The sequence below is a fragment of the Candoia aspera genome, chromosome 14 (genome assembly GCF_035149785.1).
Source record: "Candoia aspera isolate rCanAsp1 chromosome 14, rCanAsp1.hap2, whole genome shotgun sequence".
Classification (NCBI taxonomy): domain Eukaryota; kingdom Metazoa; phylum Chordata; class Lepidosauria; order Squamata; family Boidae; genus Candoia; species Candoia aspera.
In genome coordinates this window covers 7728559-7756371 of record NC_086166.1, presented here as the reverse complement: position 1 = coordinate 7756371, position 27813 = coordinate 7728559, and the positions used below count along the sequence as shown (strand labels likewise).

General features: G+C 43.5%; 3 protein-coding genes across 3 annotated transcripts in view; all 3 read right to left on the bottom strand.

Annotated features, from left to right (window-relative positions):
• Positions 1–221: 221 nt before the first annotated feature.
• RPS15A (ribosomal protein S15a) lies at positions 222–8762 on the bottom strand. Its single transcript, XM_063314713.1, has 5 exons — positions 8684–8762; positions 5676–5813; positions 4943–5022; positions 1351–1436; positions 222–356 (listed from the first exon to the last, which is right to left on the bottom strand). Exons 2-5 carry the CDS (start codon positions 5806–5808, stop codon positions 263–265), a joined length of 393 nt encoding a protein of 130 aa, XP_063170783.1. The 5' UTR covers positions 5809–5813; positions 8684–8762; the 3' UTR covers positions 222–262.
• Positions 8763–10302: 1540 nt separating this feature from the next.
• On the bottom strand, positions 10303–21907 carry ARL6IP1 (ADP ribosylation factor like GTPase 6 interacting protein 1). The gene is made up of 6 exons (XM_063314642.1): positions 21832–21907; positions 18465–18598; positions 13820–13939; positions 13223–13340; positions 12693–12777; positions 10303–12550 (listed from the first exon to the last, which is right to left on the bottom strand). The coding sequence occupies exons 1-6, from the start codon at positions 21865–21867 to the stop codon at positions 12432–12434; spliced, it is 612 nt and encodes a 203-aa protein (XP_063170712.1). The 5' UTR covers positions 21868–21907; the 3' UTR covers positions 10303–12431.
• A 1500-nt stretch (positions 21908–23407) lies between these two features.
• SMG1 (SMG1 nonsense mediated mRNA decay associated PI3K related kinase) overlaps positions 23408–27813 on the bottom strand; it is a 68551-nt gene continuing 64145 nt past the window's right edge. The window contains exons 59-62 of the mRNA XM_063314889.1: positions 27656–27762; positions 26895–27074; positions 26653–26759; positions 23408–26016 (exon numbers count right to left, since the gene is read on the bottom strand). Coding sequence (XP_063170959.1) covers positions 25939–26016; positions 26653–26759; positions 26895–27074; positions 27656–27762 — 472 coding nt within the window. The 3' untranslated portion in view covers positions 23408–25938. The remainder of the gene's footprint in view (positions 26017–26652; positions 26760–26894; positions 27075–27655; positions 27763–27813) is intronic.

Below are 27813 nucleotides of genomic sequence, written 5' to 3'. Positions count from 1 at the left end.
TACAATTGCTCTTCCGTAAACACCACGGCTAAGACCAATACCAGCAGTTGCCCAAAGCAGATAAACACCAAGGCGCAGACTTACTTTGGCACTTCATATGGGGCTTGATTGCCATATGGTAGAAACCACAGTTACTTTAGGTAGGTTAAGAGGAAAATATTCCAGGCACTGGCTGAATACTAACCAATAAGGATTCACTTCAAGACACTGGCTGCAAAGAGTCCTTTTGAGCAATTTATTAATTTGCCTGCTTTTTACAAGTTTAGAAAAAGAAACCCAGGATTTTCCCTCCTGTGTGCTTTCGCCTCGCTTCCTCGTGATCCATGATGCCAGCTGAGGTGGTCAGCACAATGTACCTATTAAAAGAGGAAGGGAACGCTGGTGAAAAACAAGGCCTGGGGTTTATTCCTGGTCACCAAGTCATGAATCTAGCTTGCAAGAGCTGACCCCTGGAAGAATAATGCACTGCAACAGGGCTGTGTACCTCCCCTGGCCCCAATTTTGCAGCCCCCCTCAAAGCACCCCCAGTTGGCAATTCGACGGCAAAACCCTTGCATTTGGCAATTGAATTCTCCAATTTTGAGGGTGGGGGAGAGCCAAAGCAGGTGCATAAAGCTTCTGATAAGCTTTAAGGTGTCTACGTTGCACATTAAAACACCCCTAATATATGTTCAATTTTGCCCCCCCGGTAACTCCAATCACCAGACACACATATTTATAAAAATAATAAAGGCAGGATAGAGAAGGAAGGAAGGAAGGAAGGAAGGAAGGAAGGAAGGAAGGAAGGAAGGAAGGAAGGAAGGAAGGAAGGAAGGAAGGAAGGAAGGAAGGAAGGAAGGAAGGAAGGAAGGAAGGAAGGAAGGAAGGAAGGAAGGAAGGAAGGAAGGAAGGAAGGAAGGAAGGAAGGAAGGAAGGAAGGAAGGAAGGAAGGAAGGAAGGAAGGAAGGAAGGAAAAATTAGTAAATGAGAGCCACCCCCCTAAGCCAAAGAACGCTGCTAATTGCAGCACTACAACCCAAAGTGAACACAGGCTTAAATTCGTGGAACCCACGTCTTGCACAAATATCAGAGTAAAACAACAGAAAAGCCGCTGCCCCGCCTGTTCTGCCAATGGTACCAGAGTGGCAGAGTTGAACAGTCACCCGTAACAGGGCTCAGCTCAAGTCTAAAATGGAGGCTTCCAGCGTAAGACTTGTTAACAGCACAGACTCAGCATCGTTTTAAGAAGCCAGCGTGCCATTTTTGCTCTCCGTGAAGTTCTAACAAGAAGCAGGGAGCAAAGGTGGGCCTCGAAGCAGCCGATCACCCTCCCGCCTTTCGGCAACATCGTCCTTCTCAGCTCACGCTTACCCGAACTGACGCGAGGGCAGCAGGTTGTTCTGCCACTTTTCCAAGTCTTTCAGCTGAACATCGAATCTGGGACTGATCACACCGCACTGCCAGACAGAGCGCAGGAGGCCGGGAAGAAAGCAAGAAAGAACGCTGATGCTGGTTCACACATGGTGGCTTACGCAGCTGCTGCACGGCCCTGTTCTACGGCTACGTGCGAATCCCAAAGTCTTCCCTCCTTTGCCCCTACCCAGAGACCTTCAGAAGGAGCTGCCCAATGGCAACGCAACAGAAAATGCGACGGAAAAGGAATATCACTGAACACAGGCCTGAAAAGTAATTGTATTAAATTTTCTTTTAGATATAAATGTAAATTTTTATCTAAAGGGAGGCGAGGGGTCAATGTTTTTTTAATATTGTGGATTTTAATTTTGTGAGCTGCCTGGAGTCACTGTGAGTGAGTTGGGCGGCCATATAAATTTATTAAATAGATAAATAAATAAAGGAAACCGAATTTAAGTTTTGGCCTAAAGGCGGCAGCACAAGTGGTCAATGGCGCTGGTTACTTGGCACATGTAACGCCACTACTCAGTGAGCTGCAAGGGTTGCCACTCTGCTTCTGGGTGCAGTTCAAGGTGCTGGCTGTATGCAGTTATTTGCTGTGGTGGCCAAGAAAGCTATGGAGAGATCCAAACTCAAAATCAGAAATCAAGTCCTGACTAACGAGAGAGACTAAGCAGCACAAGCAGGCTATCTCCTGGAGTTTTCTAAAAAAAAAAAAAAAACCTTCAACGGGGGTTTCCTAAAAAGTTCGGATAGACATTTGTCTGGAATGATCTGAGGATTCCTGCACTGGCCAAAGGGAGGACTAGGAGACCTCCAAGGTCCCTTCCAACTCTATGCTTCCATCACTCTCGCCTGGCAGCTACAGAAAATGAACTAAGCTTCCCAGACACTGCTCAGCCATAACCCCGACACGGATTCACAACAGAGTTCTGCACAGCTGCTGCATAGTGATGTATGACATGAAATTATACAGCAGCACGGCTCTGTCCTTAAGAGACCGAATTTAAAGCAGAATGCACGCTACAACAGGCCCCATTCTTAACTATGGGTCATCCGTAAACCGGGCATTCCTAGCCCAGGGACTACCTTGTAAACCCAACTCTTTGGCACCAAGAACCACCTGTGAAGCAGGAATTCCATTTTTGCCTCCGGCTTTAGCACACAACTGCGCTTTTGGCCTCACAAATTCGCAAGCTAGCCAGCCTGCAATCTGAGTGGAAGGAGCCATCCGGCATACAGAAGAGGACGGCCGTGAATTTCGAAGCTGCTGCAGGAGTGTGTTTTTCTGCCAGGAGAATCATACGGTAGCATTTACTGGCACTGGAGCTGCGTATCAGAGGGAAGAGGGAAGGACCGCATTCACTCTGGGCAACGCTTCCCAATGCCAGCCTTGCAAAGTAGGAAGGCATCGCTTAGCAGTGTCCACTGACCAATGCTGCCCTTCCTCTGGCTCCAGATGTGGGAGAAAGGGCGGTTCAGCATTGCGCAGGGATGTGCTGCAACCCTGGAGAGTCACTCAGGCAGAAAAAGCTAATGGGTCTCCAGGCTCCTGCGCCCACCAATGGAAAAGGCTGTGGGCTAAGTCAGCTTGCTTGGTCCTGGCTGCCAAAAAGCCCCCTTTCCCACGTAAGCAAGACAGCTCTCCATTTCTGGCTTGCACAACCAAAAGCTGAAGATTTCCAATTGAAATACAGAATCAACCAGAGGAAAATCAAGTCTTTGATCACTGAATATCATGATTTTCATGGAATTCTTCCTCTAGCAGGCCATTTAAAAAAAAATGGGAGGGGAAAGGATAAAAGACAAGAAAAACAGTGCTGGTTCCATCTCAAGCCAGAAAGAACAGTTACGACGGATTCAATGGTTTCATTATTTCGTGATTTTCAGCTTGCTAAAAAAAAAAAAAAGGTCTTTTGCTTATTGCAGTATAGCCTACTGTTACCGCCTATTATTTGGGTTACTCCAGTAAGAAATAATTCAGAACCTTGGGACAAATTAACAGAATGTAAATCTGTCAAGTTGCTTTTTGCTTTATTTCTAAAAAAATGAGTAGAATTGACGTAAGTAACCAATGTTGAATCTGACAAGGCTACAAAGTACCAGCTATTCCAGGAAAAGAGCATGTCTGATTGAAGAAGAAATAGAAGAAAAGAAGAATCAAACACTATTTGATTCAACCATCCTGAAAATGATTCTGACAAAAATGGGCTGCCTAGATGTCTTCGTTATGAGAACCTCAATTTTAAAAAAAGGGGTCTGGCTTCCAGCAAGATATAAAAAGAGAGACTTTTAAGAATTCATGCTTGTTCATGCCTGGAGGAAGGAAGAATGCCTATATAGATTAAATAGATTTATCGTTCTAATAATTCAGCACAGAACTCAAATTTATCACTGGAGCTGTTCCATTTGACCTTTATAGGAAACCAGAAAAAGTAATCACTCTCTTGTATCTGACTCAGAAATGCAGAATTCACAGATGAAGTTGTGAAAGACTGCTTCCTAACAGACCTAGCCATTTCCCATAAACATGTCGCCCAGATTTTTCTAGACAGGCAATTACCCAATAAAGAAACATTTTAATCCCACAGAAGTCCAGTAATCCAGAATCCTGAAATTAAGTGCCAAGAATCAGGGATGAAATTAAGAAGAGCCACACACTTCAATTCACTGTCAAAAAAAAAAAAAAAAAAAAATCCAGTTGAGTGCAAAAGTGTCAGATCATACAAGTGCAATATAGGACTGCAGGAATGGATTTCTTGCAGGACAAGCGTTTTGTGGGGAAGCAGCAGCTTCCCCAAGGTTTCATGGTGATCAAGAAGGAAGACGAGCATTTGGTGCGAAGGGGCAGACAGCCCCTTAAATGGCACTCAAAGGCCCTTCCTCAGCTTTGGTGCTGTTACAGATCTCCAAGTCTGGTTCATAGCATCAGATGCTCTGCTGATGTTCCTTAAACTTCCAGAATGGAGATGATTTAAGAAGCCATCAGGAAATCTGATGAAATGGCTGTTAAGAGATGGCTGGAAGTCCTCTGTGTTTGCTTTCTGGTGTGGCCTGTTAAAATAGGTATTGCTACAGGAGCATAGATTCCAATTACATGGACCACAGCAGCAGGCTGGTGACACAGCTGCTTATTATATTGTCTCCATCCTGGAAGTTCAAGGAACATCAGTGGAGCATGTGATGCTGTGAATCGGACTTGGGAGATCCGTCCTTGTGTTTTGCTAATGGCAAGAAGCCGTACAATTTTACATGGCTAATTTTATGAATTCGCTATTACGTAGTGCACCCTCTTCTCCTTGCTTATCAGTCTTCCCAATGTGTCTTGTCTTCTGGAGTGCAACCTGAAGATGGGATGGACCCACTATTCTTTTAGGCGAAAGAACACGGACAAAACGCTTCCAATAAAACGGACACATTATAGAAATCCTTACAAAAATCTGCTTTACTGTGGGAATTTTCCTCCAAGTGAGATACTGAAATATGTGCAAAAATACAACTTCCAAGGATTAATTTGAACCCAGCAGTTTAAACAGAAACCATTTCCTACCTTGTTGAGCCTGCCTGTGAGATTAACAACAATTTTCCCAGCTCTGTGGTCATCAATGATCTCAAATTCACCTATGTAACCTGTGAATTAAAGAACACTATCCGTTACTTTCTATGCCTTAATCCACCAAACTGAGAACCAAAACATTAGGCACTATTTGGGGTGAGAGAAATCCAACCATTTATTATTTCAGGGTACTATTCCTTACGTTGCTGAGATCCAAGAACCACTTTGGAATAATGGCCAATACTGGATTGGGTCAGGAAGCCCACGGTTCAAATCCCTGCTCATAAAACCTGATATAAGGTCACTGGAAATCTATGGACTACATTCAGGTTCCACCATAAACCAGGAATCCTGGCTGCATAAATCACAATGCAAGCAGATACTATTCATTCCTACTTCTATCTTCCTTCCCTGCAAGCAGTTCAACAAAATGGGAAGAGAGAACTTCAAGTTACATCAAAAGGAGGAATGACTAAAAAACTGCTGTCAAGCAAACCAGGTTTATAATTCAGGATTTGCCACCTGCTTAAGAACACTGGCTTCTTCAGGCAGACTCAGTATAACCTTGGGTTTCTATACTACATGATGCTCCATCTTCCAAGTTTCTATCAGTCTTCCCAACCCAAAGTTTCATGATTTTGGACAACTTCTTATAGCCCCAGCCAGCTTAGAAGGCTGCATATTTTCCAGAATGTTACATATAAGCTTTGTACGTACTGGTACTTACCATGCTTCATCATCACAGTTAAGAACCGGACAATTACTTTGGAGCACGGCCTGATGAGAACTTGACGCTTTCCACGCTTCTCTGCATTGTTGATGCTTTTAAGAGCATCTGCCAGAACATTCATGCGCACCATGATGCCTGCGTAAATAACACAAATCTTTGAGTGAGAGCTTCTCGTGAGCCTGGAATTCCAAGTGATGGCTTAACACAGCGTTTCTTAAAGCATGGTCCAAGGACCCGGAGGGTCCTCCGAGACCCACTCAGGGCTCCACAAAATCAAAATCATTTGCCAGCCTATGCTGAAAAATAATACAGTATTAAAATCTCACTAAACAATCGCGAGAAGCAGTAGCAGCAGCAAATGCATCAATTTTAATTTTTAATATGATAAATATCAATACAACCCATATAAACAAAAGCTCTTTTGGGGTCCTCCATAATTTTTAAAAGTGAGAAGGGGCCCTGAGAGAAAAAGAGTCTTAGAAACACTGGTTGCTTGGGTATGTTTAGTGCAATACAAAACACTGCAAGATTGTTCAAAATTCCACTTTCTGAGCATAAAGAACTGTGGACCTAGATATGACAAGTGATACAATGAATTACACACATTATCTGGGTAACCACCAAAACCCCAAAGAAATAAGAAGTCAAATGTTGCAGACAACAAACCAGTGAATTCAGCAGAGACATTAAAAGCAATTTCATTCTTAATGGTGTTGAATGAGAGTAATAAGAGGTTGGCCTGTTCTAGCTACAACTTTCTATACTAAGCCCCAACTATCTTACAAAACAAACTAGCTTTGCTCCAAACTCAGAATTACGTTTATTACATACCTATACTGCTTAGAGATTAAGCATGAAAGGACACTGAACTCCTAAAAACAGTATTTGAAATAATTATTTACTAATTCAAGTTCAGTTCTGTCAGAGCAAGCGACCAAAGCATGTTACAGATACATCAAGCCAAATCATAAGACTTCAAAGAAGCAGTTGCTTTTTCATTTGAGGCTCAATTCTTTCTAAAATTAATTCTGTCTACAATTTCTCATGTTTAGCATCCAAAATTAAGGTACTGACTTTATATTAAACTAATCCAGCCCAGGTTAAAGACAAAGTTCCACAGACTTTAATGAAACACAATTTGCTTCAATTATTTTCTCCAATTAAAAGTTTGGCTGGCTCGTACCCAGAATTACTAAACAGATACTGTACTGAACTAAAAAGATAGACTGCTATTAAAAATACTAAAAAAAAGAAATGCTGCATTAGAAAGCTTGAAAGCCGTTGCTGAAACATAACCCAAAGTGCTAATACCTATTTTCAAAAGTTCCAGCAATCCAGGATGATAAAATATAGATTTAGCTCACCCTCATGAGCTAGTCAACAAATATTATTTAATCCACTTGTTATTTCAGCAATAGTAAATTTGAATACAAAAAAGCTTCCGTGTCTCGACTTCACAAGCTATTCTGTGTTCTTATGCACATGCCCTTTTAGTACAAGTCAAAGAGAACTTCTCAAACACAAACCAAGATTACTTATGACAGAGCTGTGGAACTAATTTTTTTTTTTTTTTGCAGACATCAGAAACTCGCTGTGAACTCTATGAATTAATTGGCATCAAAGTACAGGGACTAAACTGGTAACATCTTCCTGAAGTACATCATTAACTACTGAATTTAAAAAGGACCCACATCTTCTCTTTAGCCTTCAGAAATATGGATTGATTATACCTAGACTGAAAGCAGAGTTATACAGCTTTACTGTAAACTTTTGAGGGAGATGGGGGGTGACAAAATTGGATAAATAAATTAATTTTGCATATATACACAAGGGCTTCTTTGCATATATACACAAGGGTGTATTATGCTTCCTTTCTTTTCAGGACACAAGTTGCAACTGGGAGCAAGTTGTGGTCGCTATCCGTCAGATTTCTCCCCTAAATGTTTGCAAGATAGTTTAATGAAAACCAAACCATCAGGGGCAGTTGGCTCATTTTTCTACAGAAGGACCATCCCTAGCTGGCATCTCTCCCAGATGTGTGCAGCTAGATTCCCGCAGGCAACCAACATGCCGGCTGGGAATTCTGGGAGTCATACAGCAGCGCATCTGGAGAACACAGGATTGGCCCACATGCAGGGTGGCACGGATGTCGACTGAATGCCAGCGTTTTGGAGGCAGAATTAAAAACAGAATAAAGAGAATTAACCGGCGAGGAAATTGGGGGTTCACATAGGCTTTACCCTGAAGTAGCGAGCCACAGGTCCTCTGAACTCTGCCCCTGGTTTGCAGGAGACAGGATGCACCATCATTCTGCCCTCACCCATCCTGGAAGACTAAGGCGGCAGGCGACGGGCACTCAGGAACAAGTCCGACGGCCCACTTTGCAAACTCGGGTCAGGGATGCCAAGGGGGAAGCCTGCTTGCCCTTTGCACGAGATCCAAGGCGTCTCCCCCGCAAGCAAACTTGGCTTTGGGTACTGCACAACCAGCCGCCTGGCCCAAATCGGTGCAAGGGCTTCTCTTGCCAGGATTGTCCATTTCCAGCCGTGGGTACCTCCCCTACCTGGGTACTAGACGGGGCACTTTGCGCTGCCCTGCACTAGCCTGTTCCCACAACGTGTTTAACCCAGGGAGGGAATTAACCCACGTTCTGGGTCCACACGACACGTGCTTCACCCAGGGCGAGGGGACTCGGCCCTGAAGCTCGGGGCAGCCTCTCTTTTTCCCCGCGAGGCCTGTCCTCCGCCTCACGCCCAGCCCGCCTCCCGAGCTCGCCTCCCCAGCTCCACTCCCGGGCTTTCCTCTTCCAACCAGCCGCCAGCACCCCCGGCTCGGTTCCGGCGGGCGCCGCGATGGCCAGGGCGAGCGCGGCTTCCTCCGAAGAAGCCGTGCGGGTCGGGCGGAGGCCCGGCTTGCGGGAGCCGGCGCGAACAGGGCCCGGGGGCGCGGGATGGAGGCGATGCGGGACGGATCTTAGCGGGGACCGAAAGCCTCTCGTTACTCACCAGGGCAGCAAGATGGCGGAAAAAGGAAGGCGGCCGCGCGCGCGCGGGGTATTATGGGAATTCGAGGCGGCAGGCTAAGCAGGAAGGAGCGGGGAGAACTTCCGGATCCAGCCTTCCGGATTCTGTGCGTCGGGGATGGATTGGAGACTATAGAGAATGGTCATGCAAGAGGGACCACCTTCTTTTTGCACTGAGGGAAAAGGGTTCCCGGTTATAGAAAGAAGAGAGTTATGTTGTAACTTTAGAGAGAGGCTAAAGTAGAGTTGCCCTTATAATTGCTGGGAAGTATATTGGAAGCTACATCTTTTTCTTCTATTTTTTCTCCATATTTTTTTCTTTCCTTGTGCTTCTCTCTCATTCTTCTGTTTCTTACTTTACATTAGTTTGTGTTAGTTTTTACATTCTTTTTAAAAGCCTTTAATAAAATTATATATATAAAAAAAGAGGTCCTGTTTGCAGTTCTGTCTCGAGGCTGGGCGATATGTTGCGGGGCTTTCTTAAAAAGCAATTCAGGGGCTGAAAGGAGGTTGCAAGGCACAACACGGCTGCCCTGCACTCCAAACAGCAGGGTAGGGTAAAATTGGTTCATGGCAACTTGTAGCCTGCTTTATGCGAGTCATTTCTAAATAGGGAAAATCTGGAGAACTATGCATTCTGTTCGGAGATGCATACTTTCTCCCCTGGGAACGGGGAGATGTAAAGCTAATAAATGACTGTGTGGACAGTTAAAGACAGGAAGAACTTCAGCAAGGCACTGCTACAAAGCATCCCCATTACAAGCTTTCCAAAAGGGATCAGAAATCACTCTATCAATGTGGTTTAAATCAAGAGACCAAGAGCTGGACAATTCTCCCTCCCACTTGCAATGGGTCTCTCTTGCAGTCCTCGTGTCCAGAAACAACCAAACCACCACTTCAGTTTGGGAGCACGCAGTCGCTTTCACCTGGCAATCTTGCTTGGCCCCAAATCCTACCGCATGAATTATTTTACAAAAAGAGAAATCCCAGCAATTCTTAAAAGTTGTTGAGGTTGAGATACACTGCCATAGACCATAAGTTACAGACCACAATGGATGGAATCACCCACTGTTTTTACCCCCCACCCCCCATGTTGGGTGAACTAGTGGATATTCACCTGGGGAGCTGCACCAGCCTGGTGCCCTCCAGCTGTGTGGAACAATCCCATGTCCCCAGCTGAAATGGGTGATAATTAGCACAAAGAAGTGTTTCAATGTTTTTTTCCCCTTTTATTTAGAAGTCAGAGTTGTTAACCCAGGTAGATCTTCTCATTATCAGCTCAACCCCACATTGTGTTCAAGGTGTAACCACCTTGCCAAAGAAAAATTGAGAGAAAGACAGAGGGAAGGGATCAAGAATTGTTTTCAGCATTATAGAAATAAGCTAGGGTTCAACATTTGATACACAAACTGTGTCCCAAGCAAAGAGCTTGTCAACAAGCAAAGACCAACTTAAGAAAATGTGGAAAGAAACTGAAACCATCAAGGTCTCAGCAGCTTACAGTCTCAGTAAAACAACCTGTTTTACTAAGGCTGTTCCAGAGAATTATTGAGTAACTAGAGACCAGGCCTGGCGTACCTCTTCAATAAAACATCACTCATGTTTTTCTTCTATTAACATTTTTATTCAACTTTCACTTTCCTAAGTGTACATTAACATCCATCTATATTACACCATTTAACACAATCAAAAGAAAGGACAAAAAATGGCCAGTACGCAAAACTTATCCTGACTCCCAATCCACGTGTAACGGTCCTATTTTTACACATCGCAAGCTGCTTCCCTCTTACAATATTATTTCGCTCATTTAAAACACCGCATTACAATCCAAGCTAAATGTTGGTTCTCATCTAGAAAAAAATTATTAAAAAAGAGAAAGGGAGTGACAGTAAATATAAAGAGTATGTGCTGTAAAAAAAAACTAAAAATGACTTATTCAAATCAGTTTATCAAAACCACTTTTTATCTTTTGCTTGTGCTGCTTCTACTGCATGTTCTTACTATAATGAAAGGGCACAAATTCTAGAGAAATAAATCACTCTGACAGGCTTCTAGTCTCAATTCACTTGACAAAGATACAGCCTTTCCTACTGTAGGAATCTCGTGCAAGATCTAAAAATCTAATCAACATATAAAAGTAAAGATGAAATTATAACGGTGAAAGTCATTCCTACAATGTGAGCTAACTTGGCATATTCAAACAGAAGGTTTCAATTGGTTTGGAGAAGCAGTATCTTGACCAAGTTCAATTTATCCAAAAATAAACAAAACCTAACACCATGTAATACCATGAGTTTGTTATCATATTCAAGTTAGTTATCTGAAGCTCTGTGTGGCACTAAAGAGATCCGAATAATTTTAAGTTATATGACTGAATGAATTCATCTCCCAATCAAATATCTGCATTGCCAATATAGCCAATAAATGGAATTTGATATGTTAATTGCACTGTGCCTCTTTCATCCCACACTTCCAAGCCAAACACATTGGTGTCACTTGCAAAAGCAAATTTTGCCACAGAAAAGAGATCAAAATAATTTAGATGTTCTTAAGCACAGCGAGGAATAATACTTTTTACCGATTGGGCCATGTTTTGATCATCACCCAGTTACTATGACATATTGATATTAATTCTAGGCACATAAAGGAAAACCAAAGTACAACTTATCCAGCCAAACCAATTATGCCCTTAGAGGACAGTGTAAGCAAACCAAATCAAAAATAGTTTTTTTTAAAAATATGCCCTTTAATAGAAAACCATAAAGATTTATACTGGTGGCTTATTAATTAGAAAGAGACAGATCTAGGTTGTCAAAGCACTAGGTTTCCTAACAACCCTTATTTTGCTGGAAAGAATGCCTATAAGGTAATTAAAAAAAAACCAAAACATTAAGGTTCCTCAAGATTGGTTTCCAACTGAGAATAACACTGCTCATTCATCTGAAATTGATGGAAATTTGTCCTTGAAACCATACTGGAGACAAATAGGATACAGCTACTTTAATTTAAAATATAAGCAAAACAGCAATAAGGAAACTCAAAGATAAACATGCTAACAAGATGGACGCATCAAGTATTTTCAACACATTTTTGTATTTTTAGACCATCTTTGTTAAAAATATCAGAACACATGACATCAAAATTACAGCAATTTAAATTAAACAAAAAGCTGATTTCACTTCCTAAATCTGTTTCCTGTATAGTTCCAGTGCAATACATTTTACTATAGACCTAGGGATAACTTGGATGCACAATTCCAGCAGCCTTGCTCATTCAAATCACTGTAATCCACAATTTAATATGAATTGTACTCATTTAATCTGGAGGATATCACCAAATCAATCTAGTCAGTCCAGTGTGTGTCCTTAAAACACTTAGAAGGAATACAGAAGTTTAGCTGATATCTTTTACACCAAAAATATTAACACAGGATAGCTCCACACAATTATAATCAGCTTACCATCACCAATAATTACTGATCAACAGCCTTATCACACTATGAGACTGCTAATCACACTTACTAGAAGAATGACTGTCTGTGTTAACACACTGTATTAATGTGTGGTTGCGGGACCATATGGTTGGTATTTGTACAGCAGAAAAGGGTCCCACATTTAAAGTTAAAAGGCAATGGCTGGTATAAGCACTTCTATACTATTAAATACGCAGCAAGTCATTTGAATTGTTCCCAGAACACAATTACATATTTGGGTGACATAGCAAGCAGTATTTCATTCATTTTTCTTCTCTTTTTGCTTCAGGAGTTTGTTGACCTCCCTTTTTGCCATTCCAGCATATTTGGAAATTACTCCGTGTTTGTTTAATCCAGGGAACAACAAGCAGCAGCTCACTTAAAAAAAAAAAAAAGCACAAATTATCGTCAGTCTTTTTGTGTTAAGTTTGTTTTCCACTTTTGCTAATTTAATGTTCGCGTTTTCTGGTAGAGAAAAGCAACAATATTTTCAACCCTATTGGCTTTGTCTCTTGCTTACCGATAAGATAAGTGAGGAAGAGGTTATGAACCTGCTGTCCTATCCAAGCGATCACAGCTAACAAAGACAGCATTGTTGTGAAGTACTAGAAGAGAGATCATACATATTCAATAATCATAAAATACAGCTCCTGAAGGTATAAGACAACGCTTTATTCAGTTCGGCATTTTCCCCTGGCTGTTAACAAACAAAATAGTTCATTAGCTCATTCTGAACAAGGCATTTTATTTAACGTACTGACCCAAAGGGGACAGTCGGATTATCCCCAAAGCATAAATGCAAAAAAATGCTGTCAGGGACTCCTGGTAAACCTACTGCTTGACAAGTAAAATCAAAATATAATAATCAGATACTAGGTGCACTTTCTAAAGTCTGCATTTAAAAACTTACATCTAAACTAAAGACGGACTCTCATTAAAAATACACAAATCAAATGTAGCAATTAAAACCTCTGATTTTATTACACGTAATCTAGCCTGAGTTAATCATGTTATTGGGTTGAAACATCTTCAGAAAAACAAATAAATTACCATTTTAGGCTTTTCTTCCTTAAATGTGAAAAGGCGTTTCCACCAACCAATGATCCTGCGCCGTGTTTTTACCAGATTGCTGCAGATTTCATGGAAGCGTTGCTGTTGTTCAGTTGTCCTTTAAGAAAGTTTTCAAAGCAAAACACTTAATATTTTTCCTCTCCTAAACAAAATATTTAACCCTGCATTCACATTCATCATTCATTTATTCTTCTTCCCTTTTTCCAGCAAAGTATCTCCTTAGCCTTATTATCCCTGGTAATTATCTGTTAGGTTTTCCATACATTCAAAATCTAAGTTGATCAGATACATTCTCTGTAATTTTCTATATTCATTTACACCAGGGTTTCTCAACCAGGGTTCCATGGAATCCTCGGATTCCACAAGAGGTCACTAGGGGTTCCCTGGGAGATCACAATTTATTTAATTTTTTTCCCCCAAATTCGGGCAACTTCACATTCAAGAAGTAAGTTTCATTCTTTTAGTTTAAGAACACTGTTAAAGCATATATACAGGCCTACCCATGAAACAAATGTAATAATTTCTTGCTTGATTTTATACTATTTTTTTTTTTTAAAAGAAACCATTCAGACATACCATTTACTGGAGCCAAAAATTCTAGGAGCAAGCGCAGGTACAAGGTAGTCAGCCAGACAAAGCAACATGACAAAGCAGGAAACACCTGAAAGAACAGAGGGGTCCAAATAGTAGATCAACCTGTTGAAACAAAGGAAGAGTTGTCTCTGAGATAGTCATTCATCCATTAAAGCAAAGTGTGCGCAATCCAAGACTTGGGGACAGTCCCCAAAAGACAGCATGTGGGCCCCAGCTGGTAGGTGATACGAGAGTAATCCTATTTCGCCCAAGTGTAAGTATAAATTACATTTATTTTTTTATCCTAGCCCTACCTAAAACAGCTCTTTTGAAGAATCCTTACGGACATCTATGATAATTACGTTGACTAACAGAGACTAGTCGAAGTGGATTATGTGCCATTAACTGGCTTATTTTTATTATTATTTTATTTACTGAGGATTTTTTATTTTTGTAACTAACCCTGGATGTTTTAATTATACATTGGGTTCATTGCTGAGGATCCTGAATGGATCAAGACATCAGTATTTTTCACTTCTGTGTTCAGACTGTCATTCCTCACAACAGACCACACAATACCCAATACCTTTCTACCAACGCTTGCACATCTTAAAGTTGTTCCATCGGTTTCCCTTTATTAATGAACAAGGTATTCAAATTCATCTACTTTAGATTTTTCTCATTTGTCTGTCTGTTTGTTCATTCATTCATATGGCAACCCACTTGCCATGCCACTTTGGATGGCTAATATCTAATTAAAAGCAAAAAAAAAAAAAAGTCACCAAAATAACATTAAAAACAAATCAGGCCCACAGACAACCATATAATTATAAACATAAAACCCGTGAAAACGGGCTCACCTAACATCCTGTCCCAGTGCTTGAAAGAAAAATCAAGTCTTCAGCACGTTATGCAACGTTGTCAGGGTCGGGGCCATCCAGACCTTGGGGGCAATGCTCCACAGGGGAGGTGCAGTGACAAAGAAGGCACACCCCCTGGGTCCCATCAGATGACATTGTTTAATAGAAGAGACTGGAGCGTGCCCATCCTGTTGAACCTTATAGGATGGGCAGAAATAATTGAAGACAGGCAGTCCTGCGAGTTACCCAGCCATGAAGGATTTTGTAGGTGACAACCAGCACTTTGGAATTGTACCCAGAAGCCTACTGAAACCCAGTGTAGCTTCCACACTCATGATGTTACCTGGGCATATTAAGATGTGCTCCTAACTACCCACCCTGTTGCATTCTGGACCCGCTGCAGCTTCCAAATAGCCTTCAAGGGCAGTCCTATGTACAGCACATCGCAGTAATCCAAACAAGGGGGCGACTAACATGTGAGTGACTGTGAGCAGGGCCTCCCAGACCAGGAACAGGCATAAATAGTGCACAAGATGGATTTGTCCAAAGGACCTCCTTGTCATTGCTGCCACCTGCTTTTGAGGCAAGAGCTGGGAGTCTAGAAGGACCGCCCCCCCAGCTGCACACCAGTTCCATTTGGGGGGAGTGCTATCCCATCCAGAATCAATGATGGAAACTCCCCAAATCTGGGAGGCCCCAAAAGCCACACCTCTCAGCCTTGCTAGGAAACAGTCTAAGCTTATTCCTTCCAGCAGGCTCCCTTGACCTCCAGACACTGAGAAGAACCTTGAAGGCATCACTTGATCAGCCAAGGTAGAGATAATTAAGTATCACCAGCATACTGACGATATCTGTGATGACAGATGACCTTATCCATCTAGGTATTAAACAGGATTGGGGGGTGACTAGAGACCTGAGGAGCCCTGCAAAGCAGGAGCTGAACCTCTCCCACTACGGACATCAATTGGAAGTGCTTCATAGGTCCCGCACAAGGCAGAGTTCAGTTCAGAGCAGATCCAAGCAACTTTATCCATCAGACATTAATTTTATTTTTAATTAAATTTTAACTTTAATTCAAAATTAAATTGATTTTAATTATTGCAACATTCCTTGTTGCAGCATCATTGATCCGGTATTTGTTGCAAATCATCTGGGTTCTCAGACAACAAAGTAGTATCATCTGCATACAAAACTACACATAACATTCAGGTTCCACCAGTACCCCCTCCAACGTCTCCACAAGGATCTTTAATTAAATACATGAACTCTGCGTACCTCCCAGAAGGTGAGATGCAGGGAGTAGTATGCGTGGGGTACCCTAATTAGGGATTCCAGCTGACACCTACATAATAGTAAGTGCATCCATGCTTGGAGGGTGGAAAAAGGAACAAGTACAAATCAGGGGGAAAAAAATATTTCTGTCACATGTCTTGTTTCTGCAATGGAAACATAACCTGACTAATGGGAGAACGAGCTTGGCAAGTATGAGGAGGGAGCTGGGGGAAAGGGGAAACCCATTTGACTTTGAAAGACACGGTAGTTCACTGTCAACCTGTAAAATAATCTAGGAGTGAACTGGAACTGCTGGAGTCCTCTACTGTCCTAACAGCCAGGAAACACACTGAGACAATGAACTGGTCTCTAATATTTATTGCTAGGACTTAACAGGAATCCTAACAAACTGAAGAAGCGTGGGAAAAACCCAGACATATAACCCCCAAGGGTTAAGGCGGTCCCGATCTGTGTCTCTTGGAATGGCTGAACAATTCCTCAGTGCTACGCATGCGCTTGACAGTCTGGATGGGAGCCCCCTGCTCACCATCCTTACTCATGTCCTCCTCCTCTCCTCCTCCTCCTCCTCTCCTCCTCCTCCTCCTCCTCCTCATTTTCGGATCCTGAAATGCCACTTTGCCCGATCGCCCGCATCTTCAGGGCACAGACCCTCAATTTGCACGTCCTTATTGATGGGGTCTCGCCATCTCTGTTTCGGTCGCCCACGTGGCCAACGGCCATCGATTTTAAGACGATAAACTCTTTTGGCGACAGTGGAAGGTTCCGCTCTAAGGACATGCCCAGACCACCGAATCCTCTACAACCTGATATTCTCTAAATGTATTTTAATCCATCACCCCCAGGCCACATTACTTTTATTTGCAGTGAGATTGGCAAGCCTCAGTAAACAAGTCTCAAATGAAAATGGACACTAAAATATCAGAACTGTAAATTCTGCTAGGACACATCTTAGTTTATTAATATTGCTGCTGTAAATTAAATGAATTCTAGATTAAGCAACTTAAAAAAAAACCTAGGTTCAGTCACCAATGGCTCCCACCTCTCTTCCAATTAAAAAAAAAAAAAAAGCAAATATGTAACAAACTGAGGGCCAAGTTGTATAATCTATTTTGACATTTAAACAGCTACATGCTTGTGCAAACAGAATTCACTGGCAACAAAGATAACATCCTTCTAGGATAGAACAGGCAGCAGAGTTCATTGGAAGAACGGGCTCAAAAAAGTTTTTTCTGCAGCCCTATCAGCTCCCTCTGCCCCCGCTGCAATATGAATGCTTAACACTAGACGTAACTGCAACCATGCAATTAATATCACCTTTACTATGGCTCTGGTACGCCACCGGGCTGAGAGACTGCAAACTGTTGCCAAATATGGAAATGTAACACTGCTGAGTTCTTAGAATGCTTCTACTTAAATTGTTCTAATCTCTTAAGCTTCATCCTGTTACTTCTAGCCACGGCAAAGTTTAAAGCATGCAATCTGTTCTTTCCAAATTCAGATTGTATGCTGCTGTTGCATTTTTTTTTTCGTCTTTCAGCAGCAGTTTTTCTAAGCATTGCTCTTACCCTGCACATGTTCTAGGGGAATGATACCAGCGTTTCCCATAGCTGCAATCAGTCAGGCACCTTATTTCATAAATTTTGCTGAGAGATCAGCTGCCTTTGGCTTGCTTCAGTTGTCACTCAGCCAGCAGCTCTTGCATTAAGAGTACAGCACGGAAAAACAGACTATTGTGTGACCTCTGCTGAGAGACCAGCTGCCTTCAGCCCTCCTTGAATCTCACTTGGCAGCCATTCCATGAAGCCTCCTCAACTGCTTCTAGCCTAACTGGCTGTAATATGAACTGTAACTGCGCTAACTGGCGCACAAGCTCTTCTTTTTTTCTCCCACCACATCCTTTTTCTTTCTGTACTGTGGTCTTGTAGAACGGAAGGGTAACAAGCAGAGAATGCCTTGCTTCTAGGAGGGTGCAAGCATTACTAGCAGAATATTCTGAACAGGCCCATTCTAGGTTCCAGCCTGTTTCAGGTGCCAGAACATTGCATGAGGGAACATTTTGCACACCTGTGCTTGGTATTGACATTTACAAACCATTTTCAGAGCCCTTCTGCTTGAAGAGGACTAATGCTTTGCACGCCTGTGCGCTATCAATTTATGCCATTGTTATTAGCACCCAGTCTGCTTTAAAACACAGATCAATTTTAAAGAAGCCCCTTCTTGTTATTTCTGTTGCTCCTTGCTGCTTTCCCCAACAATTTTTTTTTTGCTCTTTGCCGCTTTTCCCAACAAATCTCTCTTTTAAAGAAAATCAAGACAACACCCTAAGTCAACACCAAGACTTTCTTTCTGCAGTAGCATACTTTTAGCTATACAAACTAATCCACTTCCCTTTGGTATAGCACAGCAGTGCCAATTATGTCTTGCAAACATACCTCCTAATTCAGTTAAAAGAATTGTTGGAAAGTAATGTTAAAATATCATCCGCAATCACTCACAGAAAGACAGCAGACACGACAGACAGCATGGCAGGCGGAAACCATGACTTTTCCCAACGAAGAATCTTGTCAGTCACCAGAATCACTTCGCCCCATCCTTGCAACTGCTCTTCCAAGCCAGCTGTCTCTGCAGCCTGTGACGAAGTATTAAAACTTAAGGATGTGCCATAAGCAAGACATTTTTACATAATTAAGTTTACAAGCTGTTTTTCCTGATAATGTTAAATTATGCCCTAAATCTTTCTAGATGAAACTGGACTTCATGAAATTCTATTTATTATTTCACTGAATTCTCTTTTAGACATTTTGTATGTCAGCTATATGGTGTGATGATTACTATTTCAGTCCAAAACCATAAACTTTAACTGAACACTTGTAATTTCAAAAAAAACAGTCAAGGAAAAAGATTTGGGTTTAGCTAAATGTTGTGCGTCTGACTTCACTACCTGCATTTGAATCAGTGCAGCTCATTTGGCACCCTAAACAAAACATACTGCTTGTTCCTCTTCCCATTACCACAGCATGCTTAGCAAGTGTCTCTTGAAACCAAGGAGGAAGATGCCAAGTTTTGTTAGAAGAACCAGCAAAATGAAACTCAGGCTTTTTTTAAAAACAGCTCTCGGCATATATTCCTTCAGTAACTAAGAAAAATATTGTGATCGCATTTGCAGAAAAAGAATATGGTGGGTGTTATATAATCAGCAACGGGGCATGTAAATTAGGAAGATCAAAATACTGTGGTTTTCAAAGTATAAGTGATTCCTCCCCAAGGTTCTACCCCGTTCCGTGAATCAACACAACGTCTTACGCTGATGCAGGCTTTCACGGCCAGCATCAATTCAATCGTGACAAGATCCCAGGCTAACAGTCCGTGGTCTACTTAATCTGGTATCCTAACATTTCGCCAGCAACTGTGGCTGGCATCTTCAGAGGTGAAAGTGCTCTACTCTGTAGCTCACTTCTTGGAATGTTGCTAACAGCTGCTGGTGAGACATCAGAATACCAAATGATTAGACCACAGGATATTAGCCTGGCAGCTCATCACCACTGGGTAAACGCAATGTCTTCTCCCTCATTTTGGACTCCTCCAAAGTTCTCAAAAGCCACAACCTGAGATGTCCTTTTCGACTAGGAGGCAGCCCCACTTGACAGAACCCTGAGCCAACAGGCTGAATATGCATCTGCAGCAGCGTTTCTCAACCTTGCCCACTTTTTGGTAAAAGCAGCACAGCAGCGTCTGTATTTTTTGCACCGGATAAGGAAGGAATATCTTCCACCCCCCATCCTTCTTACTTTCTATAGAGGCACTATAGAGACTGTATTGGCCAGCTGTATTTCTATCTGGTTTGGAGGTTGTAGTGCCTCAGATAAGAAGTCTGGGCCGAGGGTGGTGAGGGCAGCAGAGAAGATAATTGGGATCTCATTTCCTCTTCTTCAGGACATAGAGCACACACAGCCCAAAACATTGTTAGTGACCCCTTCCACCCCAATCATGAATTGTTCTCCTTGCTGCCCTTTGGGAAAAGGTTCCACTGCATCTGATGTAGAACAGCTAGATTAGACAACAGTTTTGTCCCCTGGGCTATTAGACTCCTGAACTCTTAACAATCCCTTCTCACTCCATGGGAACACATGCCGGGTGTAGGACTGATATTTATTAGGATACAGATTAGAGGAGTGGAATGGGTAAAGAATGTATATTACATATTGTAGTAATCACGGTATTCTTATTTTATTGTTTGAGTCAACACAACAAAATTTCATTTTAATGTACACTTTGGTGTATAGTGAAATGACAATAAAAGTTTATCCTATCTTCAGATGTGTGGACTTCAACTCCCAGAATTCCCCAGCCAGCATGCTGGCTGGGGAATTCTGGGCGTTGAAGCCCACACATCTGAAAGTGGCCAAGGTCGAGAAACACTGGTCTACAGTAAAAGCATCTCCTTCTTGAAGCTCCAAGAAAAACAGCCAGCTTAATCTAACATAGCAAAAGCAAGCAGGCTTACAATCCTGAAGCAACTCAGAAATGGACTGAGGAGGACAGAAGCTTTGGGGACATGTCACCAACCATACCAATTATTGAAAGTATTTCCCGTGGTGACAGAAGCAAAAGTGGTGTGCGCTCTGGCGCACTGCATGTAGAAAGCCCGTTTGGTGTCGTGGTTAAGGAGCCAGGCTAGAAACCAGGACACTGAGAGTTCTAGTCCCGCCTTGGGCATGAAAGCCGGCTGGGCGACCTTGGGCCAGTCCCTCTCTCTCAGCCCGACCCACCTCACAGGGTGGTTGTTGTGGGAAAAACAGGAGGAGGAAGGAGTATCAGGTATGTTCGCCACCTTGAGTTACTTATAAAAAGGTGGGATAAAAATATGATGATGATGATGTTATGATATATACATGTATTGCTAAGTGTTCCTGGTAGGGAAAAACCTCACACCCTTTAAAGCAGTGTTTCTCAACCTCGGCCACTTGAAGAGGTGTGGACTTCAACTCCCAGAATTCCCCAGCCAGCCATGCAAGGTTGAGAAACACCGCTTTAAAGGATCCTGCAAGAAACTCCCAGAACAGCTCGGCCGCTGCAGGGCAGGTATCTGGAGGGCAGCAAACCGCCATCCTGGTCAAGCACACCCTTACCAACCAGAGGTGGGCTCGGTTTGCACAGGTCCGGGTCAATTAGAACAGGGCTCCTCAACCTTGGCAGCTCTAAGCTGTCATGGCTGGCTGGGGAATTCTGGGAGTTGAAGTCCCCACAGCTTAGAGCTGCCAAGGTTGAGGAACCCTGAATTAGAAGCCAAACAAATACGTTTGCACAAGGTGCTCCGTCTGGTAAGGTCATTCCCGTCCCCGCGCCTTCCCTCTTCGGCAAATCCCGCCCGCCGAGTCCGTCCCCGATCTGGCTCCCCGGCCAGCCCGGGAAAGGCGTGAATTCAGGAAGCGAGTCAAGGACGCCGTGCGAACCCAGCCTGTCTACGCAGACGGGCCACCGTCTCGCACAGGAATCAAGGAACCCAGGGAAATACACGCATACGCGCGCGCGGGTATGCAGTATCACCTCGGCGGCATTCACGGAGCTTTGCGCGTCCACACGTTGGGCGGGTCTGCGGACCCTATTCCCCCCATCTGTTCACGCGTCGGAGACCGACCGGCCTCTGAGGGGGCGCGGGCGAAGCCCGGCCCGCAGCGGCGCTCCCCTCAGGCTGGTCGCCCCAGCGCTGCGAGCCCTCCTTTCCTGCCCGCTCCGACGCGCGTCTTCCCCGCAACCGCCTCGGCTCCGGGCGGCCGCTCCCTCCCCGCGTGTAGCGCCCGGCCAGCGGGGAAGCGACCGCCCTTTCCCGCCCCGGCTCCCTCTCGGTCGGCCCTCACCCACCAGCAGGTTGGTGCTCCTGTTGTCGCCCTCCGCCATTTTGTGCGGCAGCCGCAGCGCCTCGTCCCCGCGCTCCCCGCCACGCCCCCTCCGAAGCGCCGCCTCCCCCGTCCGGCCAATGCCCTCGCCTCTTTCTATTGGACAGCAGCGGCCGCCTCCCCGGGCGGCGGAGCCAACGGGCGCTGCTCGGGGGCGGCCCCGTTTCGAAGGCGGGCCAATCGCCGCTTTCCTTCTGCCGTTGCTGGGGTCCGACGCAGGCTTGGCGCGTCGAGGAGGAGGAGGAAGAGGATGCAGGGAAGCCCCGCCCCCTGACAAAAAACGCATTTTCAACGGCTCGGGGAAGCAAGCAGGCGGCTGCAAGGGTGCTTGAACTCCAACTCCCATAAGCCTCAGCCAGCAGGCATGATGGGAGCTGTCATCCTCCCTCTTTGGAATCAACTTCCAGTCCCGGTGCCTAAATCCCCACACGGTGGTTTAGTGAAGAAAGGCCTTTGCCTTTCCCTGCAGCGAGCCAGACGCCCTCGGAGGCCCAGACGTTTCCCCTGTTGGGGGCCAAGACTTGCGCAAGGGCTGCAGCAGCCCTTCTTCCCATGCACGCACGTGCCGGAGTAACCGGGATGCGATTCCTCTACCAGCTCAACTGCAGTCAGAAGACCCGGTGAAGCACCCGTTAAGAGGAGACCACGGTTGGCAGCTGCTTCCCCATGCTGGCTGGGAAGGCCATCTCCCTGAACCAGACCCTGCATTTAACAGGAAAATGTGATCGCACAGCGACAGGAGGACGGAGCAAACGAGGGCTTGCCTTGTATTCATGTATTTTTAGGTGTCTGCATTTTTTTTTTTTAAAGGATACCGTACTGACCTGCAGAAGGGCAAAACCTCGAACTGCCCCCCCTAAAGGACTATAGCAGGTATAGCATAAGGTCGTTTCTTAAGAGGCATTCCATTTTGATATGGTCAATTGACTAATCAATAAAGTTATTCATTCATTATGAGGCATTCCAAAGGAAAATCTGTCTTCAATTAACAATGGTTCATGCAACACCCTCAGGAAGTAAATTAGAAACGGCCGGTTGGAGATGGTGGTTTTGTCCCCGAGTGAGCAACGATAGAAATTTGAAATATAAATAAATAAATAAAATAAAATAAAATCTTCCAGGAACAGAACTTTCTGGAGAACCCCAAAGCCACCTGTTCCTCCTCCAGACCATGCCAATCTGGCAATCTTTGGGACCTCGGAAGCACTACACACCATTTGCACATCAGAGGATTAACTTCCGGAAAGCTGAAGTCTGGAACAGCCAGAGGAGGAACAGAATGTTATCTTTTGCAAATGACGACTTCAGAGATATGAGACACGTTCCTATACGTCCAACACATTCATGGGAATTTGGTAGATACTGTGCACAATAGACATATTAAGAGTTCCGTTTTCTGTGTCTCCCTGTGAAAGAGGTGGTGAGATTTTCAAAGCATTCCAACTTGTTACAGAGACACAGAGATGCTTACATCCTCCAGTACAGAAGCTTTAGTGCTCTGAAACTCGTTGCAATAAAAGAAACAAATGCCATACAGGGAATTAATTAATACAGGTAGATTTTTTAGTTTTATTACATTATGCAGTAAAGATCCCATTCCGTACAAGTTTCATTTCTGGACAAAAGTATAAGCGTACATAAAACACAGGTGTAGTGGCCTGTTCCACCCACAGCTTCCAAGAAATAAAATATGTAATTCTTATCCCAACTGCTGTCCATACGCAGACTGCTGGTTAACGATGCTTCACACTGGGAAGAATAACAAAACTGCAATCACCAGCTGGATGAATTCTGACTTGGCTTTTTAGAGAAATTCAGCAGTCTTTTCATTTTTGCAAAACATGGCAAAGGGGTTAAGAGTATTAGATCCAAATACAGTTACCACAAGCATTAGCAAATATGTTGGCAGTGCACATGACAGCTAAGGGCAAGTTACCAAAATGAAAGACAAAGCCTATATGAAAAATAGGTAACAGCATAAAGTCAATCTTTAATCAGATATTCTGAGGAAGCCAAAGGGTTGTCTGCATAACAGCATCAAGTCAATTCTTTATCAGATATCCTAAGGAAGCCAAAAGATTTTCTACATTATAAAATACTGGTATAATCATTTTTTTTAATCTTTATCCTGAACTGTATATTTATTTCATAGGCTGTTTCTAAAATAGAGGCCTAAGCATCATCTTTGATGAATAGGTGGCATTACTGTAGAGGGCTATTTCCTTCTTTGAAAGGCTTTTTAAATCCTCAGAAAGTCTAAAGAGGATATGTGCAGAATCCTGATTTGTCCTTTCATTTTAGGCAGATTAAGTTCACATACAAAGAGGGTGAGGGGGAAAGGGTGTGAGCCCTTCAGGTGTCAGTCCACAGACACCACCAATAAGTGAATCAGGAAGCAGCTTTCTTCTCTCTCTCTCTCTCTCTCTCTCTCAGGCAACACTAAAACCAGCTCAAGAGTTACTGAAATTTTATTTCACAGCCAAGTAAAACACTGAAGACGTATGGAAACAGACTGGTTTAAAGTGCCATTTTAAAAGCAACTTCTCTCACACCCACCATTTCAAAAGTGCAAGGTAGATTTAGGAAAACTGGTTGGGAAATTCACTATGAAAATCTATTATACTGAACACCACCTACTGGAAGTCATATTGGAAAAGTAACACCACACAAATCTTTATACAATTTCATCTGAACAAAGCAACCCCCTCCAAAGTCTGTTTTCAGTTTATACGTCTGACTTTAAATCCCCAGATCAAACTGAAACACTGTACATTCATGTGTAAAGCAAAATTTGAAGTGAATCAGCATAAAACTACCTCCGCTAAAACTTCACTTTATTGATTTTCTGTCATCAACAACATAAAAGGCTACTCAGATATTGTAGTTGCGCTTTTTGTTTCTCTTCTTTGTTGCAAAAGGTAAAAATTACATTGGCATAGCTACGTTTACAAAAGAAACTACAGCAAATCACAACAGAATGAGCTCTGTAGGCCAAGGGTTGAATTACAAAAGGAGGACACACTGCGAGCAGGGAGAGGTGCAGATGAAATCAAATGCCTGTCCAGTGCGTTACTCGAAATGCACAGCGAATCTGGGGAAACTGTACATGATAGAATCACCAAAACCAGAAGGGGGAAAAAAAAAAAAAAGAACACCCTCCCTTTAAAAACCAACCAAAAAAAAAAGGCATTTGATCAGCCCATTCAGAAGGCAATGGCTTAAACGTTCAGCATTCCCTGTGCTTTTGGAAATTTGGCTTGCCAAAACCAAAACAAAAGATTCCTTTGACTGAGGAGCGAAATACAAGGGTTGAAATAAACACTTCCCTGGAAAAATAACTGAACTAAGAGAAGAAACCAGGAGAGGGGGAAGAACTTAAAACAAAACAAGCAAACAAACAAAAAGACCAAAGGCTCTCTTCTCAGAGGGTTCTTCCAACGCAGCTGATGTACAGCTCTTTGCATTTCAGTCTATTTCTGAAGTTCATCTCGTGTAGCTTTTTTTTCTCCTTTTTTTCTTTTTTTTTTTTCTGCACCAACTGGTTGACCCAACCAGCGCTGTTGCCAAGCAACGAGAGTGACTCAAGAATCTCAATCTCTCAAATCTTCCTTTGCTGCAGTTTCTTCACGCCCGCCCCCCTTTGGGGGGGGAGTTTTTTTTTTTCCCCCCCGGATTGTTCACAGGGTCAGGTGGAACTGAGTTCCAAATCACTCTGCGGTCTGTAGCGTTCCCAATTACCTTTCTGCAGCTATTTCCCCCCCGCCCCCCGGATGCCTTTGCAGTTCTTCTGGAGCAGAAAGACGGCCCTGTGTGTTCAGGCGATGAGCTTCCACTCTTGACCCTGGGGAGGGGGAGAGGGGGGGTCCAGGCCATTGTGTTTAGCATATCCCTGAGTGCAGCTACTCTGCAGGGCTCACGTTCCCAGCGCACCGAGATTGCTGAGGTCTCCTCACGTCAAGCCCCAGAAAGGCGTTACCACCAACTGTGGTGCTGCTGTGGATGCCGGAGGCCCAGTTGATTCCGATGGATGCCGCTCACCTCGCTGAACCAAACTGACCCGCTCTCTTCCTGTTCATACCCAGGCTGTCCAACCTTCATACAGCTGAGCCAAGTTATCTAGATTAGTTGCCTCCTTAATCACATAGTCCACCTAAGGGATGGCAAGTTAGAAAAGTTAGAGCGTCCGGTCCTGTTGGGAGAGCGACTGCTTTTAACGCTTGATCAGAAAAACCTGCCCCTACGTTGCTTAGGAAGAGTCAACTTCAAAAAGCATGTTAGGAACCTCCAAGATCGTCCACTCCTGTTACCCTTGTCCCGTTAGAGGCGTTTAGAACAGGGGCAGCAAAAAAGATGCCACAGAGGCCTATCTCTAGCACCGCTTTTTAACCAAAGGGATACACCAAGGAGAATGAAGGTTGTCTAATCCTGTGTCTAAGTCTGGCCAGCAGGGGGAAGTGCAAAATGCTTTTATCAGCAAAGTCAGGATGTCCAGTTGACAGTACGGTGGAGTAGCCTGACATATCGAACTACAGTCTTGGTGTACCATGGGCTGTTCTTCAACTACATAACAAACTCTTTGCAGGGCATCTTGCTAGGAAAAACTCCTTTCATGCCAAAATATAAAATTAGCAAAAGGTTTGTAAAAATAACCCCTCTCTCTGAAAATGCAGAGGCACATGTGATTTTAAAAATTATTCAAAGGCACATGAAATGGAAAAATAACCCAATGGTAATTTACTAGGGGAGACTTTGAGAAAAAATGCTCCACATTTGCTCAGGGAGTTACCTGTTCAGCAACAGACATTCTCCTGTTGGGATCCAAATCCCGGCCTTCTAACTTGGCTTTCACACGTTTCCACACACTTACAGCATATGAATTCCGCTCTTGCACAGCTTTATAAGAGAGAAAGGAAGAGAGAGAAGACCCCCCACCAATCTATTAAATGCATATTATATGAAAATTCATTGATGCATTATGCTTATTGCCACAGAATATATTAGATGCTTTCAATTATGTTTTGTTTTTACCTTTGCCTGTTTTAGGGTCTCTGATGGCCTTTTTAGGGCTAGAGATAACACCCTTTCCAGCTCCTGCAATTGTGCCGGGAGGAGTATCTGCCAAAGGTGCCAGGTTTTTCTGAATTAGTTTTCTTGTATTCTGCGACATGATCTCTGGCTGAGTTTTCTGTCCTGTATTGCTACGGACCGCTAATAAAACACAATTTAAGTTTTGAAAATGAACTAAGATTAAGTAATAGTCAAAAAGAAAGAGCGAGAAATGTGTGTTGATTTGTTGTTTTAACAACAGACTCAAGCCCCACCCCCGCCCAAAACAGTAGCGAACATTTGGCGCTGACTGCTAAAACATGCAACGCTTCAGATTTCAAGCTGCTTTGGAGTATATAGGGGCTGGTGTATCCATTATCCCCCCAGAAATTACTTCTGTGGAAAGGGCGATATTGACTGTAGCACAACAGTTGAAAGGAACTTGAAATCCATTTCGATATTGCTCCAATGCATTCGTCCTCAGCAGTGACAGGATGGAACTATTTATTCTTTACTTACCAAAAAGGGAATCAAGATCTAAGCTAAAATACATCTGCACAAAAGGAGGGGAAGGGGTTAACCCTCAGACGTGAATAGCTTCCTACCATCCACATCTCTCCAGGAGAGAAAACCTCTTTAGCGAGGCAGATTATCTTCTGCCGCTAGAAAGATAATGGTGATTCTCATTGGCACTGATGCTCAGGAGCGGGGAAACCGGAGAGCAAATCTGTTCCCAATTTTACCTGCGGCAAATGTTGGCTGACACGCAGCAACAGACGTTGGGCTGGAGCATTCATTTGGCGTATCCGTGATTAAGGGAGATGCAAAACTCACTAGATTATTGTAGACACTAAAAAAAAAAAAAGAATCAGTCAATAACCTTTTAGAGGTTGACAGAGCT